Source organism: Acomys russatus, chromosome 21, assembly GCF_903995435.1.
Source record: "Acomys russatus chromosome 21, mAcoRus1.1, whole genome shotgun sequence".
NCBI classification, from domain to species: domain Eukaryota; kingdom Metazoa; phylum Chordata; class Mammalia; order Rodentia; family Muridae; genus Acomys; species Acomys russatus.
In genome coordinates this window covers 35,226,496-35,248,346 of record NC_067157.1, presented here as the reverse complement: position 1 = coordinate 35,248,346, position 21,851 = coordinate 35,226,496, and the positions used below count along the sequence as shown (strand labels likewise).

At 41.2% G+C, this 21,851-nt stretch overlaps 1 protein-coding gene across 4 annotated transcripts in view; it reads left to right on the top strand.

Moving 5' to 3' along the window:
- The first annotated feature begins 420 nt into the window (after window positions 1-420).
- The window catches only part of Reps1 (RALBP1 associated Eps domain containing 1), a 67,894-nt gene continuing 46,463 nt past the window's right edge, over window positions 421-21,851 (top strand). For all 4 annotated transcript variants that reach the window (XM_051164587.1, XM_051164586.1, XM_051164585.1 and 1 more), the window contains exon 1: window positions 421-643. In XM_051164587.1, coding sequence (XP_051020544.1) covers window positions 491-643 — 153 coding nt within the window. In that variant the 5' untranslated portion in view covers window positions 421-490. The remainder of the gene's footprint in view (window positions 644-21,851) is intronic.

The window sequence follows — 21,851 nt, the reverse complement described above, 5'->3', positions numbered from 1 at the left end:
CTCTCTCTCTCTCCCTCTCTCTCCCTCTCCCTCTCGCGCTCTCTCCTCCCGGCCTCACATCCGGGTCTGGAGCGCGGCCGCCGCTGTCAGTGCCGGGCCGGGGCGCAGTCAATGGCGGCCGAGGGAGGCGGAGCGGCGGCCACGCGCAGCCCCGAGCCCCCGAAACTTTAGACTTTCGAAGCCCCACAACTTCGCTGGTGGGGTGGGGAAGGGGGTGGGGCGTGGGCGGAAGGGGAAGCCGAGGCGGGAAGCCCGAGGGACGCGGCCGAACGAGCCCCGTGGCCGCCGCTGCCGCCGCCGCCTCCTTACCCACGCCGAGCCTGCGGCCGCGCGCACAGAACCGAGCGCCGCCGGCTGCCCCGGGCCACGCGAGCTTGTGGCTCCGCGGGGAGGCCGTGCTGAGCGCAGTGCCCGCCGGCCGCCCCGGGTCCGCGGGGCCGGCGCCCGGGTGGTGCATGCGGGGCGGGGCGGCCGCCGGGCCGAGGCGAAGATGGAAGGCTTGACGCTGAGCGACGCCGAGCAGAAATACTACTCGGATCTCTTCTCCTACTGCGACATCGAGAGCACCAAGAAGGTGGTGGTCAACGGGCGGGTGCTGGAGCTGTTCAGGGCCGCGCAGCTGCCCAACGACGTGGTCCTCCAGGTACCACCGTGTCCCCGGTCGCGGGGGGCCTCGGGCAGCGGGAGCGGGAGTGGGCGACGTTTCCAGAAGGGCAGGTTCCAAACCCCCGAGGGGCTCCGCCGCGGCGGGCAGAGGCCGCAGGTGCGGGTGAGCGGGGGTGGGGGGGAACTCCTGGAGGGGGAGGGGTCGCCCTCTTGGGGTGGGGGCTGGGGGGGTGTCTACGGAGCCTGAGCCTGCATCCCCTAGGTCAGCGTTTGCACTGGAAGAGCAACTTAGCAGGAAGGCTCTGGGGTTGTAAATGTGTGTGAATCCTAGCTTCTGGTATGTTTTCCTATATGCACGTAGCTCTTCGGATCCTGCACGATAATAGTAAAGTTATGAGTATAGGCAGGCAAAAATGCCATTTGAATTTTTGAGTGAGCAGAAACAGACCCCGATAAAGTGAGTTTTGTTAGATTTAAGGTATCCAAGAAGCAGGTTGTTTTGCTTTTTATTTAGGGAGACTAAGAAATTCGAACTCTAGCTAATATTTTGCGTGTAGATGTGAAAAGAACTTGTAGGCCGGGTGGTCAATACACTGTGGTCAATATCTTTTAGCGGGCATTCGGTAATAGTTGGTGGCTCTTGTGGATTTGGTTTGGGGTATATTGAACAGCTGGAATCAGAATGTGTATATTTACCTCAATCTGTAGCTCTGCTCTGTAGCGTGGTTAGTTTAAACCTTCTTTGTCGTCTGTTTTTACAGGAGGCTTTGTAGAAGTTCTGTCTAATATTTTGATGAGCACTAACGCTACTGCTTAATGATTCATAGCTGCTAGTAAGAGCCTGTTTAAACTGCATGTCAGGAACCGTTTTAAGTTTATATCCTAATATTGATCCAAGCCAGTTCCTCGAATATCCAGGCACATGGAGATGGAAGTGGATAAAATGTGGTGGAGGTGGACTGTTGGGCCAGAGGTTTTCTTTTATTTTACTGTTTTGAGACAGCTTCTTACCTTAAACTCAAGGTCCTGCGGCTCCTCAACTGCTCTAGTGCTGCGATTACCGGTGTGGGCTGGACCAGGAATCCCTTTTTTTTTTTTTTTCCATTTTTTTAATTAATTTATTTATATTACATCTCAATGGTTAGCCCTTCCCTTGTATCCTCCTATTCCTCCCTCCCTCCCACTTTCCCCCTTCTCCCCTCCCCTATGTCTGTGATTGAGGGAGACCTCCTCCCCCCATATATGCTCTTAGAATATCAAGTCTCTTCTTGGTAACTTACTATCCTTCCTCTGAGTGCCGCCAGGCCTCCCAGTCCAGGGGAAGTGGTCAGAAAAGGGGCACCAGAGTTCGTGTGAGAGTCAGATCTCACTCTCCACTCACAGGTGGAGAATATCCTGTTCATCGGCTAAGTCTTGGTAGGGGTTCGAAGTCAGGAATCCCTTTTAAATAGAAGTATTATGACGGTGGGCCAGCACTTTGCCTCTTCAGCCTTGAATTTTTGTAGGCCCATCTTAGAGTGAAAGTCAGTCAGTTTTCTTCTAACAAAGCCCTATAGTAAATTTTCTACATACACTTGTGATGTAGACATTCCCCAGGGGCTACCTGGGGTTTGGGGGACGGGTTCTCTCTGCTTTTGTTTTATATTGTCTTTTTAAAGCCTGGGGGTATGGTGGAGAAAGGTGAGTGTCTGAGGGTTAAGTAAGCCTCAGATCCATGCTACTGAAAAGAGCCACATCTTGACTCTTTGAGGCTTTAGCAGCTGCGTAGATTCTGTTGGGTATTCATTGTTTTTGTTTTTATGGCCCCTTTACAATGTGGAAACCAGTTTTAGCTTGAGTTCACACAAAACAGAGCTTGTAGTTTGCTGGTGGGTTAAATGGTGGTACTGTGGGGCTAGTGTTTTATGGATTCGGTACAGAACTTACAAGGTCTGGTCAAAGCATGCTCATTTATTGTGGAAATAAAACGTACCTTCAAGGACTTAAAATTAAGGAGAAGCCTCCCATATCCTATTTTGTTTTATGTCTTTGGGATATGGAATTGATAGAAACTGGCTTTTTGTCATTTTAATAGTGTACAAGACTTAGAATATTTAAATGTATTGTTTAGGGCATACAAGTTAGCATTCATTAACCTAAAGCTGAGATATGTTCAGTTAAATCCAACTTATTTTTATGTTTTTCTCAATTGTATTAGTATTTGAAAATACATTTCTATTGTCTTTGTGCATAGAGAGCTTAAATAGCTTAAATATTTGGGATTCAGTTACAAGTTGGAAGCTGTAGGAATTCCCTGAAGCAAGACTTCACAGTAACACGTTCAAGTGGAGTGTCCCTGATCAGGACACAAGTGGAACTTTCCATACCATGGAACTTTTGTGCTTAGAATTATCACTTTTTAATTTATTGTCAAATTGTGTGACTATGGTGTATATGAGACCTCTTTAAACTTGGATCCCATCCCCAAGATATCTCATGGTGTACACACAAACATTCCAAAATCTGGATGGGGAAAAAAAAATTGAGGCTCAAAACACTTTAGACTCAAGTATTGCTGATAAGGGATACCCAACCTGTACTGAATACAACCTGGAATCTTGAAGGTGGTTTACTTAAAATTTGGCCCAAGACATAGAAATGTGAGACAGAAGGGGATGTGGCCTTAGCTTCTCTGAAGGGAGTTTGAGAGTTTCTGAAGACAGCTCTCCATTGCTTTCTAGTGTGAAACATTTGGGGTAACTCAAATATAATGACAAGAGTTCTGTGTCCTTTGTTGGGCAGAGACTCCAAAGAAGCACAAGCTGCTCTGGAGAACGTTGTAAATTACAGAACCATTCACGTGTGAAGAAAAGTATACCTGAGAGAGCTGCATTGTGTTCACAAAGCAAAAGGAATATAAACAGGGCACAATTCACACGGACTCTTAGGCTGATATGAGGAGGGGAAAATGGCCTTCCAGGCACGGGAAAAACTATGACCAAAGGTGGACCATGGCTAAGCCTTTTCAAGGACCAGTAGATACTAAGATTTTACCTAAGCTATGTTTGCAGATAATGAAACAGCTAGAAAGAGGTCATATTACTAAAAACCAAAGGCTAGAGATTTCATACATATTTCAGTAGGCAGTGGAGAGACATTGGAAATTTTTGGCTTTGGGTGGTAGAGAGAGTAGGGAAAGGAGGCTCTGACAGATTTCTGGCGTGGGTTCTGGGGAATAGACGTCCAAAGCAAAGTGACAGTAGTAGAATGGAGAAGTAAGGGTGATGTGTGTTTCGGAAGGGCAACTGGGTATGCTCACTACTTTACCATGTGAAGTGCCTTGTGGAATAAGAATTGAGTCCAGATGATCAAGGCTGGATGGGGAGCTTTGAACTAACTATAAAGGGTATTTGAAAGAAATGATCCATAAAAGCAGGGTTCTGGGAGGCATTTGTCCATAATACAGCAGAGGAAAGCAACTGAAGTCTGGTTATCTTGGGGGCTCATTTTGTATCAAAGATAAGAAATGGTGAGGAACTGGACCAGTAGCATTCAAAAGCATGGGGCCATGGCCCTGGGGACATGGTTCCATGGGTCATGGCATTCGCGGCCAAGCCTGAAGACCTGAGTTTGATCCCTGGATCCACATGGTGGAAGGGGGGGAAAACTGACTCCCATCTACTGTCCTTTGACCTCCCAAGACTAGTTAGGGCATATGCCTCACAACTCACTGTAAAATATTTTTAAAGTAATAAAATACTTAAAAACGGGGGGGGGGGGGGGGGGGGAGGAGAACCACGGAGAGAGAGATGATATGAGGGAATGGTTTTATATTCTCATTCCATTTGTCAATGTCTAAAGATACTCTGGGTTGTTATAAAATGGGGGAGGGGATGGTTTTACTGGTGTAGGGGGTAGAGGCCAGACATATTATTTAATAGCCCAAGCTCATGGGACAGCCTTATAACAAGAACTATCTGGCTGAAAATGTCAATATTGCTGAGATTTGAGACCTGACCTGGACTCTTGCATTTGACAAGAAATGAGGCTAGAGTTGTGTTATTCTGAAATTATTCCAAACGATGTCTGGACTATCTGGCATAATTTGGGTGAGAGAGACGTTGGCAAGGACTCCTCGCTTTTTGACATCGCTCCAATTAGAAAAGGCGCAGTAAGAGGACTTTGCATTGTAAAGAGGAATGGTAGGAGTCACTGCAGGCATTCTGGGGTGATGCTAACCTTCAGCGAGTAGAAACAGGCATTTTATTTGTGATGAATGTTGGTTCTGTTCATATGTTGGGGGTCTCTTTCTCACCTATATTGGGGGCAAGGAACAGGCAGTGTTTTATATATGTATTAGAACCTCGGTTGATCCAGTATTTTCCAACATTTGTTAATAAGAGTCACGAGAGAGGGCTGAGTCATCTGGAGAAATGAGGGTAGGGAACAAAGAACAGAGGGCCTAGAGCTGACAGAGGAAGGAACTGCCATTTATTGAGTGCCCCGTGGACTCCTTTTACCAGGCAAATCATTTTCTTGCAGGAACTCATTTGATCCCTGCACAGCCCTGTGAAGTGGGTATCATCTTTATTAACTAGGAACTTGATAGGTAAAGAGGCCAATAACTCGTTTACGGATAGTGAATGTCCTTCCTTTCTCATTGTCCCTTGGCACCCCAAAGCTGGTTCGTCACTGTTGGTGTGGTTGTGGGACTAGGCGAAGAGTGCAGTTAAACTAATCAGACTTTGTTTGCATGTACTTCTTAAGGCAGAGTAAGGATTTCAGATTGCTTTTGAGTTATACGTAGACTTTCTCTTTTGCATAATGAAGAGTTTAGTTTATAATGATGTCTTGAAACTGTCATTTCACAGAAAGGTAGAATCTTGTGGTTGCTTTCCTGGGTACAGACAGACAGTTTTATATTATTACACTGTCAGACATCTTTTTTCATTAGTTACTTTATTTATTCACTTTACGTCTGATTAGAGCTTCCCAGTCCTCCACTCTGCCCTCCCCTCCCTTGTACCTTCCTCTCTCCTCAGAGAAGGGGATATCCTCCCATAGATATCAATCTGCCTTGGCATATCAAGTTGTAGTAGGAGTGGACACATCTTCTTTTATTGAGGCTAGACAAGGCCATCCAGTTAGGGAAAGGGATCCAAAGGCAGGCACAGAGTCAGAGACAGCCCTTGCTCCTGCTATTAGAGGTCCCACAGGAGGACCAAGCTGCACATCTGTTACATATGTGTAGGGGCCTAGATCTGTCCCATGCATGCTCTCTGGTTGATGGTTCAGTCTCTGTGAGCTCCTATGCGCCCAGGTTAGTTGATTTTGTAGGTTTTCTTGGGGTATTCTTGACCGCTCTGACTCTTTCAACCCTTCCACAAGATTCCCCAAGCTCCACTTAATGTTTGACTGGGGGTTTCTGTATTTGTTTTCATCAGTTGCTGCATGAAGCCACTCAGATGACTGTCAGACATATTAAGGTATATCTTTACACTTGTCAGTATTTGTTACTTTAAAATATATATATTTATATATATGAACAAAGTGTTTTGTCAGCATATGTGTCTGTGCACCAAGAGCATGCCTGGTGCCCATTGAGGTTATGTGAGTGTGACAGATTCCCGGAACTGGAATTAGAGATTATTGTGAGAATTGACCCCAGGTCCTCTGAAAAACAACCAGGGCTCTTAACCACTGAGCCATCTCTCCAGCACCCAAATGTTTGTTTCTTGAGTCAGGGTCTCCCTATGTAGCCAAGGCTAGCTTGGAATAGCAGAGTAAAACCTCTTCAGGGGTAAAGGGTTTGTTGTTGAAGACAGCGTCAGCAGGCCAGGTGGAAGAGCTAAATAGCTTGTGACATTTTGTCCCAGAGCAGGAATGGAAGATCTGACCTACAGGATTTAATTATCAGTTTTGCAATCTGCTAAAGATTTTCAGTGTTAAAACTTTAAAATAAACTTTTCCAGAAGCAATTTCTTTTTTAAAGAATAGGAAAAGTGTATATTTACCACATTAATCAGTATGTCTTCTTAGCTTTCAGTTAAAAAAAACCAAAAACTTCTTTTTCTTGGAAATGTCAAAACTTACACAGACTTTGAATGTGTGATTGCGTGATAAAAGCTTTGAGTACTAACCGTCCTTTTAGTGAAGTTTGCCAGCATTGTGCCCTTTTAACGAAGCTGAAAAGCTTTAGATCACATGTGTTGAGCAATAGCTGGTAGAATATTTACATAAGATATATAAAATTTTTAAAAAGCTGTATAAGTTTAATGGGAGAAAACAACAACAATGAAATGTAAACCAGCTTTTCTCTTGAAACTTGCTTGAGTTAGTTACAAAATCTGTTCACTAGTGAAATGTCTGAAGTAGAGCTGTAACTTATTTATGCAGTGGCTATTAGAAACTTAATAAACTACACCTTATTTATGTATTGGATATTAGAACTATAACCTATTTATGCATAAGTTATTAGAAACTTAATAAAATGTCAGCTTGTTACTCTCAAGTTTGTTTGTTTGTTTGTTTGTTTGTTGTAATTTCTAAATCACCAAGCTACCTGTAAAGAATAAAAATACACACTGGAGTTAATTAGACATTTTGCAGGCATTGCTTATAAAAGACGCCACAGCTGACATCTTTATACAGTGTCATGTTTCCTTTTGGAACTCATATCATGTTGGTTGGCACCTTACCTTCCTTCTTGTCCAGAGTTTTAGTGTTCTGGGAACTCACTGTCAGCATTGTGACAGCGCTGAAAAGAACAAGGAACACTACACAGGCTGCCCTCAGCCAGTTCTGTGACCTTGACAGTGACTTTGCCTGGATCACCACTCATGAAGTGGCTGGATGAGTTTTCTGGATTTCTGATTCAAATAATTGTCTTTTCCCATGGTGGCTACTCTGCCCAGCCACATCCTTAGGAAAGTGGTGTGTGTACTGCTCCACTGTTCCAGCACTGAAGTTGATTTCTTTACATTCTGTGAGGGATTTTAAAGAGGAAAACCTAAGCCTGGAATACTGTGGTTACTAATAGTGAGCGCTTAAAGTGAGGAATAAAAACTCGCTTCTAGACTTTATTCTTTCTCAGTGTTCATTTTCTGCAGCCTTTCCTCTGTGTGATGGCTTGAATGAGAATGGCCCCTGTGTGTCTCAATATTTGGTTCCCAATTGGTGTAACCCTTTGGGAAGGATAGGACATATGGCCTTTTTGAAGATGTCTCACTGGAAATGAGCTTTGAGGCTTCAAAAGACTCACCTTGTTCCCAGTGTGTCTGTCTCTGCCTCCTACTTGTGAGTCACGGTGTGAACTCTCAGTTGCTCTGGCTGCCCTGCCTTTGTTCTACTGGCATGCATACTAACCCTCTGAAGCAGCCCAATTAAATGCTGTCAAAGCAATGGAAAAGTAACCAGGACACTGTGATAGATTGATCTTCATTCAGGCCCTCCCTGCTTACTTCTATAGAAGAAATTTGTCTGATGGAAGTTAATTACCTACCATATTTCTTTAAGACTGGTAAATTACAAGACTTGGATGTTTTTTTTTAAGTGTGTATCTCTTTTCTTTCAAGAATTAGATATTTAATTTGAAGTCTATTTTGTTAAAGAACAAAGTCAGATTTTGTTAGTGTGTGTATTTTTTAAGTTGTTGAGTCCTTTGGGATTCTGGTGGACACACTGGACATCTGCTTAGAAAACATAGTTAAGCAACAATTTGTATTTAATTTAATGGTGCCAGCCTGTCCTAGCCTGGTAAGGCTCATGTTGCTTCCTAGGTTAACAAAATATTATGCTGTGAAATGCTGATGAGACTTTGTCAAGTCAATTTTATATAGTATTTCCTTGTGGTCACTGTCTACCTCTAGGACATATATGTAGTGATGAAAGATGAGCTATTTTCTCTGCCATCATGAGTTGTATCTGTGGTAATGCTGGAAAGAGCTGTGTATAGTACTGGAGGGCCATTGGTCAAAAGGCAGTGAGAGTGAAATGACAAGACATCTCAGGAGTATGGGCAGAAAGGGATAGGGATGAGGGTGCATGAGGCAGGATATCGAGAGAAGTGTGTGAGGGTCAGAAGCTGTGAAGAGATTATGTGCTTAAGATGAGAAGCTGGGGCATTAATGGACAAAAGAGGAGAAAGGGACAGGCACTTACTGTGGGGACTTGGGGTTTTAATGGGAATCTATACATTTTTATTCAAAGCAGTAACATCTGAATTCTGTTTTTAAAGACCACTCATAACTTTTAAATAAAGAGAATACCGGGGAAGGTGAGCAGATTGGTCAGTGGATATGCAGTAGTGGTCCATGTGGAAAACAGCAGTGGCTTAGAGAGATGCAGCCAGGTGGAGAGGAGTGGATGTAATTGAGATTGTGACTGTAATTGAGATTGTTTAGTTAAAAATAGGAAGTCATGGCCAGGTGGTGGTGGCACATGCCTTTAATTCCAGCACTTGGGAAGCAGAGTCAGGCGGATTGCTGTGAGTTCGAGGCCACCCTGGTCTACAAAACGAGTCCAGGACAGTCAAGGCTACACAGAGAAACCCTGTCTGGGGTGGCAGCAAGGAAGCCACAGTATTGAACTGGATATGGAACTTGAGAGCATAAGAATATTGTTGGAGTTCCCATTAATGGATGATTGGGAGAGGAGTGGGTTCAGGGGTGCTATTTTGGCAAAGGAGTAATGATGAATTTAAAAATTCTCCTTTGTTCATTTTAAATTATGGAAGTCTGTGTGTGAGTTATGAACTTTACCATAGAAAATCTACAAACCTTGAGGAGATATTTCATCTCTGAGGGAAGAGTTGAAGATTTATAGTTGTTGGCAAATTGAAAACAGTAATGAAGGAAAATATGGAAGAAAAAACTATAAAGAAGAAAAAATGTTTAAATTGAAACTCAAGGACACCTGAACATTTCTAAGTTGGGAAGTAGAAGGCCTTAGGATGGAGGCTAAGGCCAACCAGAATGGTCGGAGGGAGGTAGAGGTGCATCATGCTGTAGATGCCAAAGATGCAAGTGTTTCAAGGAGGTGAGAGCCAACTGCATTGAGTTTGGCTGAGAGGCTGAGAAATGTGAGTAGAAATGACGCCATTGGATTGCTTTAGAAACCTAGATGTCATTGGTAACTTTGATAGCCCTGTTTCTTGGACTGCTTTTGATAGATGACAGATTTGAATGATCTGAGGAAAAAATAGAAGTCAAGAGACTAGAGATAGGACACCTAGAGAGCTTTTAAAAAGGTACTTTGCCCAGGAGAGTGAGTAGACCCAGGGCACGACAGCTGAGTTGAAGTGGGGAAGAATGAGATTGTAAAGGCAGTCTTCTCTGACTGCGTAATGTCAGCTGGTAGGACTGCTGAGGAAAAGAAGGAAGACAATATAGCCTCCAGAAAGCAGGAGTAGTCTGGATCCTGACCACACACTCCTCTGGAAGGAAAGGGATAAATTTCTTCAATTTTAACACAGGAAGATAAATAAGTAGGAAGGGACATAGATTTAGTGGAGAAATGTTACAGCCAGTGGCTCCTGCTTTCTCATGTAATCAGAGGCAAGATTAACAGCCTGTGACAGGAAATCAGCATAGAATAGTAGGAAATATATTTGCAGTAGCATCAAAAAGATCTAAAGTTTTAGAGATGAACTATAAGATATTACACAAAAGCTAAAGATTTAAATAAACAGAGTATGTGTCTAGGTTGGAAGGCTGTATATTAATACCAGGGTTTTTTTTTTTGTTGTTTTTTGTTTTGTTTTGTTTTGTTTTGTTTTGTTTTAATCCCTGTAGTTTGTTGAAACTGTTAAGCAAGTCCCAAAGACTTATAAAAAGATACAGGAACAGAATTGGAGACGTGACCCTTCCATTCTAAAATATGACTACACAGCTATGCTAACCAGGCCAGAATGATTGGCCGAAGGTTAAGCACACGTAGATGAGTGATCAGAATTGAGAATTCAGAAATAAGCCTTTATACTTAGGAGGAATGTGCCAGGATAGTTAATTGGAAAACTATCAGCAGATGGTTCTAAAACAGTTACATACCTATATACTTAGGGTAAAGTATTCTTAAGTATTTTGTTTATAAATTATATAATATACAAAATTATTTCAAAATAGATTATGTATTTAACTGTAATATCTAAATCCATGAAACTTCTAGATGATCCCATAGGAGAGAAATTTCTGATTTTGGGTTAGCTTTAAGTTCTTAGATATAACACCAGGAGCATATGAACCTTGAAAGAAAGAAAGAAAAAACCTTCTAAGTTGGATTTTACCCAAAATGTTCTTAACATGATTTTGTAGAGGATATTTAAGAAAGTCCAGAGGATACTGACTTGGAAAAGGTATTTGCATATTATAAACATGATAAAGTCTTTCACCTAGTATATGTCATTGATAATTAGAGAACTGTATATTAAATCACAATGATAGAAAGGCCATAACTACACACTGCTAATAGTTGGTATTGTGGAGAGAACAGAATAGTTTCACATTGCTCTTGGGAATGTAATTGGCATGTAGCTGTTTTGGAAAACACTGGCCATTTCTTTAAAAGTTGAACATAAATTTACCTAGGAATAAGCAGCTCTACTCTTATGCATCTACCCATAAGAAATTAGAAAATGTTCAAAGAATTCTTTAGTACCAATTCAGTTAGTAACTGGCAAATAAAATATGGTATGTCCATAAAGTGAAATAATATTCTGCCAACAAAAGAAACAAATTTCTGGTATATGTTGCAATAAAGATGTTAGAAATATACTAAATGAGAGAAGCCAGTCACAAATGAGTACCTACTGTATTGCATTATATGAAATATTTGAAAAATATCTATAGAAAAAATGTCTGTGGAAAAGATCCATAGAGCTAAGCATTAGGTTTCATAATACTAGGCCAGAAAAGGCTCCCTGAAAGGAATCATCTTTGGAATAAGAAAAGTTCTAAGCTTGGTTTACCGTGATACAGCACTGTAAGTTTTCTTTAAACTCAGTAAGTTGTATTGTGGTTGGATTTTAAGGTGTAAAGATTGTGTTTCACAACTCTTTATCATTTGGAAGTGTCATATATGGAGGACTTTACTGCATATATGATTTTTTTTTTTAAATCAAGCTACAAGCTAATTTAATGTAAGCTGGCATTTGGTGAGGGATTTAGGTTCTGAATATAGACTATTTTGTTTTGTTTTGTATTTTGAGATAGGGTTTCTCTGTTTAGCCTTGACTGTCCTGGACTGAAGATAGACTTATATGTAGCTTGTCACATGAAGAGTCACAGAACTGACTATGCTCATTTGCTAATTTTTGCTCATGTAGCTTAGGTTGCCCTCAAATACATTATGTAGCTGAGGATCACCTTAAATTCCTGGTCCTGCTGCCTCCATCTTCCAACTGCTGGGATAACAGGCATGTGACGCCATGTCTGACACATCACTACTGAAGTACTTCTGGTTAATATTTATTCATTTTGGCCTGTGTAAGGGACTGTTCAGCATATTATGTATATATCAATCTCCCCTTCTAAGCTCAAGTGATCTTCCTGTCTTGGCCTCTAGAGTACCCAGGTTTATGCTTGTGCCATTCTATGCAGTGTAAGCCCATCATTTGTTAGACTTAGAAGGAGCTGGAAATTATGACCTAGACCAATTTCTGCCTTTTGACTTTGAATGGTATATTACTAACTTTTATATTGATGTGATAAACGTCATGACCAAGGTAACTTACAGAGATTATTTGGGGCATATGGCTCCAGAGAGTTAGAATCCATGGTGGTGGAACAGAGGTAGCAGGAGGCTGGAGCAGCAGCTGAGAGCTCATGTCTTGAATCACAAACAGGAAGTAGAGAAGACTAACTTAAAATGGCATGATTCTTTTGAAACCTCAAAGCCCATCCCTAGTGACATACTTCCTCCAGCAAAGCCATACCTCCTAATCAATCTCAAACAGCCACCAACTGGGGACCAAGTATCAAGTGCCCAAGACTTAGTAGGAACAGCTCATTCAAACTATCACAGATCTTTGTGTGTGTGTGTGTGTGTGTGTGTGTGTGTGTAGTGTGTGTATGTATATGTCTATATGTATGTGTGGATATATGTGGATATATATGGAATATTGTAATTTTATGGGAAATTACTGAAATGTAATACCCATGAATTCCGAATTTGAAATAGATATGTCTGACAAATTATAATCTTAATGCAATAGTTTTCTCTACTACTTGGAGACTGAAAAAATCAGTCTGTCACTATTATGACTCTTTGTATACAGCTGGCTTCTAATGTTATTTAGATGGCCTGATATGACATCTCCATTTAATTCTCCTTGAGTTTTTATAAGTTGTCAGATATTGGGTCCAGGAATCATAATTTTTATGCGCCTTTGTTTAAAAATTAGTTGTAAAGACTGATCTCATAGTGATTGCTAATTTTTTATTTTTTATTTTTGCCTATGAGTTAAACAAAAAGTAGATGTAGGTATAGCAGTTACAGGCTTGAAATGGAAAATTGTTATGATATCTAACGATGATGCAAGGGGGTACCATGGCAGGCCCCTGCCAAAGTGTCCCCCCAGAGAAATTACACCAAACACAGATCTGGTATAAGGAAGTATCTTGGGGTAACTCCCTTACAGGAGGGAGGGGTAGAAACAGAGAGTGAGCCATAAAGGCAGAGAGAGGAGGGGATAGGGAGGGCGAGAAAGGGGTGCTAGAGAGAGAGGGGGAGGGAGGGAGAGAGAACGCGCTGGAACAGAGAGAGAGCTTGAATGACAGGGGTCCTTGTATCCTGCACACACCTGGCAACAGCAGGTGATGATATAAGCAATTGCTAGGACCCTGAAGGCAGGCCAGCTGAATCACATGCAATCTAACAGAAATTGTTCCCTAGAAACCAAGAGCATTGGTGAGGGTTTCTGATGTTGAATTTGTGACTTGGGGGCCACCAGCTTGATGTTTTGAGTGCATCTTGCTCTGTTTCATTATTAGCAGTTGATCTAGAGTGAGTGTTTATTCTAGAGTACTATGTTTTGTCCCAGAGGAAAGCATTTAAACAGCTTTGTAACTTTCCACGTCAACAAACAGTGGGTTTAGTCAAAATAGAATAGACTTTGGAATGTGACAGCTTCAGATTTGAATCTCTACTTGGTGCTTATTGACTTCTCACCCTGATCTGATAACGGAACCTGCCAAGACTGTTTCCTGTTCATCCCAGTTTTGAAGGGTTGGTCATGAACACCAGCCGGAAGTGTATATAAGCAGTGAGCATGGGGCTTGGTTCTTAGAATGTGATCAGATAAGTTTCATTTGCTCAGTTCTGCTCTGCAAGAAAACGTGGAATTTGCAATATGTTGGCTTTAATAGAAAAAAAATGTTCATTGTTCCTAAGACCGCCATTACACCTTTTGTTGCTTATGTTTTGCTTGGATGTGTTGCTGTTCCAGGCTTGGATCCTACCAATAATCTTTTTATTTTCCTCCTCTTATTGTACACTTAAGTTGAGGGCTTGTTTTTCCAAAATGAAATGTCTCCAAATAAAGACCAGAGACCCCGATAAAGGATGATTCTGAGGTGGTAAGCCCACAGAACTGGCAGAACAGTGATGCCACTAACAAACTGAAGTGATGTGGAGAAGCTGTTTTGGTTTTTTGGGGGAGGGGCGGTGTTTGTTTGCTTATTTCAGAGACATCTGGTAAATTTTAGACATACAGAGAGAGTAAGATACCATATTTGTACCATCTAGGCAACAAAGTTAGGTGGACACTTGAAACGATGGCAGTAGCAGTTGGGCGGCTTAGCAGCCTGTAGCAGATAGGTGGTAGTTCCCAAGGGGTGCAGACTCACAATAGAGATGTCTTCCTGCGTTTGGCATCAGTGCTGGTAGAGTGCTAGTGCATGCACTGGGGCATAAGAGGTGCTTAGTGATGCTTGTTGAATTCATGAATGGTGCAGTTGTACACTTTGTTTTTCTGAAATGGTCTCATGTTATAGTATGGAGCTCTCTTTATACTGGCTTTGAATTGTGGCGATCCTCATAGTGCTGAGATTAGGGTGAATATATGGAGAGTAGTAATTCTACAGAGTCCTTTCTGAAGAGACTGAGCAGCAGTGCTCCCAGGCTGTCTCAGCCGCAGGGAGTTTGTCCACAGACTTTCAGCATCTGCCAGTTCTTGAGCATCATCGAAAGCATGTGCTTCTTAGAGCCCGAGTGAGGCTAGCCGTGTCTAGTGACTGACTCTAGGTGCTGTGGCGTGAGCACCATACAGCTACAGGATGTGGCCGGCCTGCTATTCTAGCTTCAAGAATCACTCTTCAGCTAAATGCAGCTACTGTGCGCTCACTGACTCGTCAGGTATAAAAAATATTGTATTATATGAGATGAGACATTCAAGATAACAATTTAGTACGTACGTATAAAATATCATGTTTATGTTTGTCTGCTTATTTGACTTCTACTTGAACTTTTCAATGATCATCAGCCAGATAACTCTCCATCTGTAGTTGTTTGCATTTCTATACTTTTAGTATCTTCATTCCATATCAGGAAATTGCTGGTCCTCACTAAACTCTTCTGCCAGCTTACAAATCCAAATGGCAGTGAATGGTTGCCTCTTCTGCTGTTGAGATCAGATTGTGCAGTTCTTTCAGCTAGACCCGGTATACTTGGCTGGTCTATAGAAGCTGTTAAGATGACTTGAGCCAGGCATTGTGAACACACTGAATACATTTGTATTGCATTAAGATATTGTTATCTCAAGATCCTCCTTGTGTTTGTTTACTTTAAAAAATTTTTTTATCATGGTGGCTATGCTAGAGGTGTAGTTCAGTGCTGCATCTCCAGTGGTAGGATGATACTCAGAGCTCTGGGCTGATCTCTAGCAAGAGCTAGGGACACAGATGGACGTGCCATGGCCCATTGTAGTATTAAGCTTACATGAGTATTTCTGTGTAGATCTGTAATATAATTAATTCTTTTAAAATGAGATCAGAATTCTCATAAGATAGATGTTGAGAGCAGTTGTTGAAGTGCTACTATGGGCATGCACCAGGTGACTAGTCAGGCTTTGAAGCACACACACTCAGGGCTACAGTATTGCTGCTTGAAGGCTTTTTGCCTTCATAAAAAAAAATAATCATAATAAAATGCTCCTGACAGCTCTCCTTACATGTCCAGCTCAATCCTATTTTTCTACTAACATGGACTTTGTGTTTTAACTCAGCAAGTATGTTTCTTAATAGCTTGTAATTTTTTTTTTTTTAATCAGTTGCTTTTCATCAGGCTAATTTTCTCACTTATAACACCCTCCTTCCACTTCCAGGGTGTTCCTCATCCTTTTTATGACTTGTCTTCACTTTGGTAGACTTTGGAGATCCTGATTTGAACATCATGGATTCTCAGGAGCTTTTTACTCCTCTACCTAATGTGTGTTAATGTCTTAGTTAAGATTTCTATTGATGGAATGAAACATCATGACCATAGCAACTTAGGGAGGAAAAGGTTTATTTCACTCACAATTCCACATGTAACAGTTCATCCTCAAAAACACACACAGTGCTGGAGGCAGGAGCTGATACAGTGGCCATGGAGGGGTGATGCTTACTGGCTTGTTCCACATGGTTTGCTCAGCTTGCTTTCTTATAGAACACTGGACCATCAGCCCAGGGAAGGTACCACGCACAGTGGGCTGTGCCCTCCCACACTGATCACTAGTTGAGAAATGCCCTGTAGGCTTGCCGAGAGCCTGATCTTATGGAGGGGTTTTTTGTTTGTTTGTTTGGTTGGTTTGGTTTGGTTTGGTTTTTAACTGAGGCTCCCTCCTCTCAGATGACTCTAGCTTGTGTCAAGTTGACATAAAACTACCCAGTACAGCTTGGTACCCCTTGGAGTTTGCCCATTGCTTACTGCATCTCCATTGTATTCAGAGCTAATGATACTGGAAACTTGTGGATAAAATTCAGATTTCTTTTTTGTTTTCCACTCTCCCTCCTGCCTTCCTTTCTTTCTTCCTTCTTCCATTCTTCTCTTCCTTCCTCATTTCTCCCTTCCTTGCTTTTTCACTTATCCCTCATTCCTTCCTTCCTTTTACCCTGCCTTTCTTATGCCTCTTTTATCCCTCCCTCCTTTGGTGTCCTAAGTGGTCTCAAATTCACAGTCCTCGTGGATTAGTGTTTTCAGTGCTAGGATTACAGGTTTGCACACATACAAAATTCAAATTCCTTTTTTTTTTTTTTTTCATGATGTCATGATATCATATGAAAGTAGCAGAAATGAGAGTAGATGTTTAGCAAGCACAGACAGCTTTTTAGGGCTAGTCAGTTGCTTCGCTCTGATGTTGCAGTCCACTCGCAGCTGTGACTAGAATGAGGGAGGAAGGCAGGCCTCTGAGTAGGGAAGTAGAAAGTGCTGGTGGTGAGGTTGCACTTGGCTGGCCTGCTGCCTAGCACTGTGGTGCTTCTTCCCCACCTCAATCAACATTCTGGGCATGAGGAGAGGGAGACAGCGAGAACAGGAACAAATAGCCCTGAATTCTGAGCTCTGGCTTTGCTGATGCGTTGCCTGTTTGGCAATACCTCCTGCTCCCTTTGAGAACTTCTTTCTGAAGTGTAATAGACTGAGAAAATTTAAGAAAAACAAAACTAGAAATTTATTGCCAATTATAAAAATTAGCTGTGGCAGAATCTGGGTATCTCAATGCTGCAGTGTGTACTTTTGTTCCTTAAACACAATGTAAAACATAATTTGTAGAGAGTTTCTGAGTACAAGTGGAGCCACAAATGAATTGGTGGGTGAGGTGCCGTTGTCCACAGTGTCACTTCATGATAGCATAGTTCCTAGTCAAGGCCAGTGCAGCTTGGGCCATGTCGGAATCTCTATACAAATCTGCAGGAACAAAGCTGGACTTGTTGATAAGCCTTTTTCAGTAGAAATCCTGCCTTCAGAGAGTTAGAGTGTGATGGCCCAAAGAAGGGAAGTTATGGTTAGGTTTTCTGTTTACTGCACACAGTTTTGAACCACCAGAGACAGAAATCTTTTACTTCCTTGATCACATTTCCCTCTAAGACTTAATTCTGGAAAGAATTCAAACCTAGTGTTACTAGGTTTGTACCTAACAAGTGGCAAAGCTGCAATTGTCATAGTTGCCAGTGGTGTTGTATGGTGGTTAGTTTCTGCAGTGTTTCTTTTTGCTTCCAATGTAATTCGCTTGACTTTACACATCTATTTTGTTCCTTTTCTTGTCTCCTTTATTGTCAAAGAACAGATGCCTCCTATTTCTCCTTGCCTACCATGTACCCTGTCTGTTCTTCCTAAGCACCAGACATCCAGCTTTTGCACTCACCTTTTCCTTAATTAACTCTTTTAAAAATTTGTTTAGAAACAGTGTCCCTCCTATATTATATACCTCTGTTTAGTTCTTACTATAGGGCAGATGTTGAGCTAATTGACATATCTGTAACTTTGAATTTAGAGGTAGATATTTTTGCTTTTCTGCTGAGAAACCTGGACCTTCTGAGAAGCTACATGTTCAACTTGAACTGGGATCGAGTCCAGCTCCACTAATGGTAATAGTTACCCTTGGAATGTACACTCTGTGATGCCTACAATGACAGTCATGCCATAACTTTGAGGCTTATATATTATTTGCGGTAGGTAAAACAGTCTTTTTGTCTGTCTCCAAGTTTATGTGAGTACTAAAGAGAAGATTCTGTTGAGGTGTTCCTGTAGTGCTGCTGACAGTAATAACTGGTTTATTTCTTTGTTAGTCTCTGAGATGTCCAGAATACAGTGCTTTAGATCTGGATGTGTACTGGAGCCATTAGGGAAGCAGCAGATTCAGCTCAGGTGGTGTTTCCCAAGTGTGGGATGTGTAACCAGAGGGATAAGAAAGTACAGTCGCAATTCTTTCCCTTCTTGTTTCCCACATCTCGTTATTAGGGGAATATTCAACTTGCTGCTAGCAGGCTTGGCTCGTATCTTTCAGGTGCAGGAGAGTGTTGATATGGCTACCAGCACCCTTAGGAGAGAATGACGTTGACTGAAGTTGAATAATGGCTTTGTTTCATTGACTTTTTTCTTTTTATTTTCTTCTTATTTTATTGATACTTGCTTTTCATTTATATTGTGATAGAAAGTTCCTTTCTAGATTTGAAGAGCATAGATATTAAGTGCATGAGAGCACAGGTGGTCATTGGGCGTGGCAGAATTGTGGAAGGAGAGATGTCAGTGGGAAATACTGCACGTGTTACAGTGCCAGGCTTTGGAGCTATACAAAGAAGACTACTGTGAGCTTATAACGGAGCTTTCTCTGTATCGTTCTGATCTTTACGATTATTTTAGGGATTGCCTTAATAAGCACTGGCACTCTGATCCGTAAGTGATAGGGTTTTTTTTTTTTCCCACCATCACATTATTTTTTTGTTATTTGTTCATTTTTTATTCATTTGGATAAAACCTTTTGCTAGAATTTGCAGTTTATTTCTCATTAAACAAGCACCAAAGTGCTTTGGGCTTTTCTCTGTGTATCAGTTTCTTATCTGTATGCTGGGAATAATATGCCACCTGCCTCAGGGTTATTTGAAGTAAATGAATTTGAGGAGTACTTGGCCTAGTGCCTAGTACTTGGACTAGCACTGTATAGGCATTTGCTGCTATCATCATCATCATCTCCCTGGAAGGGAGTTAGAGTTTTGGGACCTCTTGAGGCTTTGCTCATTTATCCTTATTGTGAGTTGAATGTTTGTATATATGCATTTGACAAAAGCTAAGTAGCAGTTTAGCGTAGTCATACTGTGACTGACACATCAGCTATGCTATGAGCCTAACAGCAGGCAAGAACAATAAGAATTAGATCTTTAATAAAACTACTGTGAACTACCATTTGCCTAAAATTTTCGCAGTGCAATTACACAAACTTCAAAGAAGGGTACCTACAAACCTCTATCCATTGAGGGACTGAGATTGATTCTACCCTGAAGATACGTGTTCTGTCGCACTTCCTTGTACACACACACACCATTAGTAATTCTTTTAGGATCATGAATTAATATTAGTTGCATTATTATGTTTCTTACTATTTTTTTTCCCAGTTTTTAATGTATTTTGTAAGGACAAGTAATATATTTTATTCTGATTTAATTATATTTCTAATGGGTAAGTTTATAAAACAAGTATGTTAAGCCAAGCTATTCATTGCCATTTCCCAAAGCATAACAGAATTGAACTGTAGTGTGGAGGAAAATTTATCCTAATACAAAGTAAAAAATTAGGGCTGGAGAGATGGCTCAGTGGTTAAGAGCACTGACTGCCAGAGGTCATGAGTTCAATTCCCAGCAACCACATGGTGGCTCACAACCATCTATAATGTGATCTGATATCCTCCTCTGGCCTGCAGGGGTACATGCAGGCAGAGCTCTGTATACATAATAATAAATAAATAAAATCTTAAAAAAAAAAAAAAAACAAAGTAAAAAATTAGAACTGGGAAGTTTTTCAATAAAATATTCAATGCAAAAAAATGATAAGGCAGTTGGAAAAATACAAGTATTCATACTTGAGTTTCACAAAAGGTATTGTTCTGTTGATGTTCATGTTTAGGGAAAGGCTTAGAAAGTGATCTGATGCAGGCAGAGTTGACGGCTGTACAAGTCAGGGTAAGCAAGTCCTCAATAGTTCCTGCCCTACGAACAAGTCTGGCAGAAATATTAGGCCAGAAAGCTGAAGATGAGGCTCCAGTGTTATAAAGTATATTGGGTGACTGGTCAGGCAGTAAACTGCCTTAAGTCAATTTGTACATTTTGGAAACTGCTAACCCACACTGCTGATCCACTCAGGAATTTAAGTTTTATTCCTTCTCAAGTCTCTGAGGGGCATCGAAGACAAGATAATATAGCTCTATAACCAAGTTTAGCTGGTTAGGGGACAAGATCGTTTTAGATCAAGATAAAGCTATTAGAGTCGAGATAAGATAGATATCTCATTCGGAAATCTAGACCCAACAAGACAAGAAAAACACTTCAAATGAGACGAATGCAGATGGCCAAGTCACTATGAATGTAACATATATAGAACTCATTAGTCTCATGATTGTCACATGGTTCTCCCTGCTGTATGTAGTTGGTTTTATACATGTGTAATAAAATAAAAGTATTTTTAAAAATTAAAACAAAACAAACAAACAAACAAACAAACAAGAGTTTTGCCAGATGAGGTGGCCTTAAATCTGAACACTCACATTTAGGAGGCAGAGGCAGGCGGATCTCTGTGAGTTCAAGGTCAGTCTGGTCTACATAGGGAATTCCAGGAAAGCCAGAATTATATAATAAAGAGACCTTGTCTCAAAACAAAACAAAAACAAAAACAAAAAAAAGAAAAAAAAAGAAAGTGATCTGAATTATTTTCACATACATTCTAACAGCAAATTTAACTTCTTTATTTCATTTATGTCTGACACTTTGGCAGAAGCAGATTTTTAAAGATGAAATGTTTTCAGACTGTGGTTTTTGATGTAGTCATAAATTTTGTATGAAACTTGCATTTTGAAAACATTTGCTCTAGATCAGATCTTAATAATGAATCCTGTGTGCTTCCATGTGAGTTCTGCCCTTGTGTGTCCTTGAGCAAATTAGAGGCTTAGTTATTTTCCAGTGAACAGTACCTGCCTTGGAAATGCTAAGATGGTTGGATTAGTCAGTATGCCATTGAGCTTGGAGTAGCATACATTCTATAACATGGCTATGTTATATGCCATAACATAGCAGTTATCCTTAGAATCAGCATCCCTTCTTGGTCATCATCCGTACCTTAAAGGAGCTCTTAGCGCGGTTGGTAGTGTGCTGCTCTAACACCAAGTTGAGTAGCTTTCCTTTTATAGTAAAAAAGGACATTTTCCACGTCTGTGTTCGCTGCTGCCCTCTGGTAAAGAATATAGACCAGAAATATCACTGGGGCTGACTGCTTGGCCTGAGCTTGCTTGTTTACTGGTAATACCATTCTAGTCCCTGTGTTTGTGAAAAACAGTGGCTCCTGCAACTCTCCCCCACAGGAGCAGCAGTGGCACCCATGTGCAGACTGCAGTGGTCAGCGGCACCACTTACCTGCGACTGGTTTCCTTAGCCTCTCTGTGCTTCTCTTTTCTCTCTGTGAAATAGTCACAAGACTCTGTGTCTTTGTGCGCTCTGACAAACATTAAATGAGCTATAAAATATTTAAAATGATGCCTGACCCAGTGTGAAATGTTTTGCTCTAAACCATTATTTTTTAATTTTTATAAG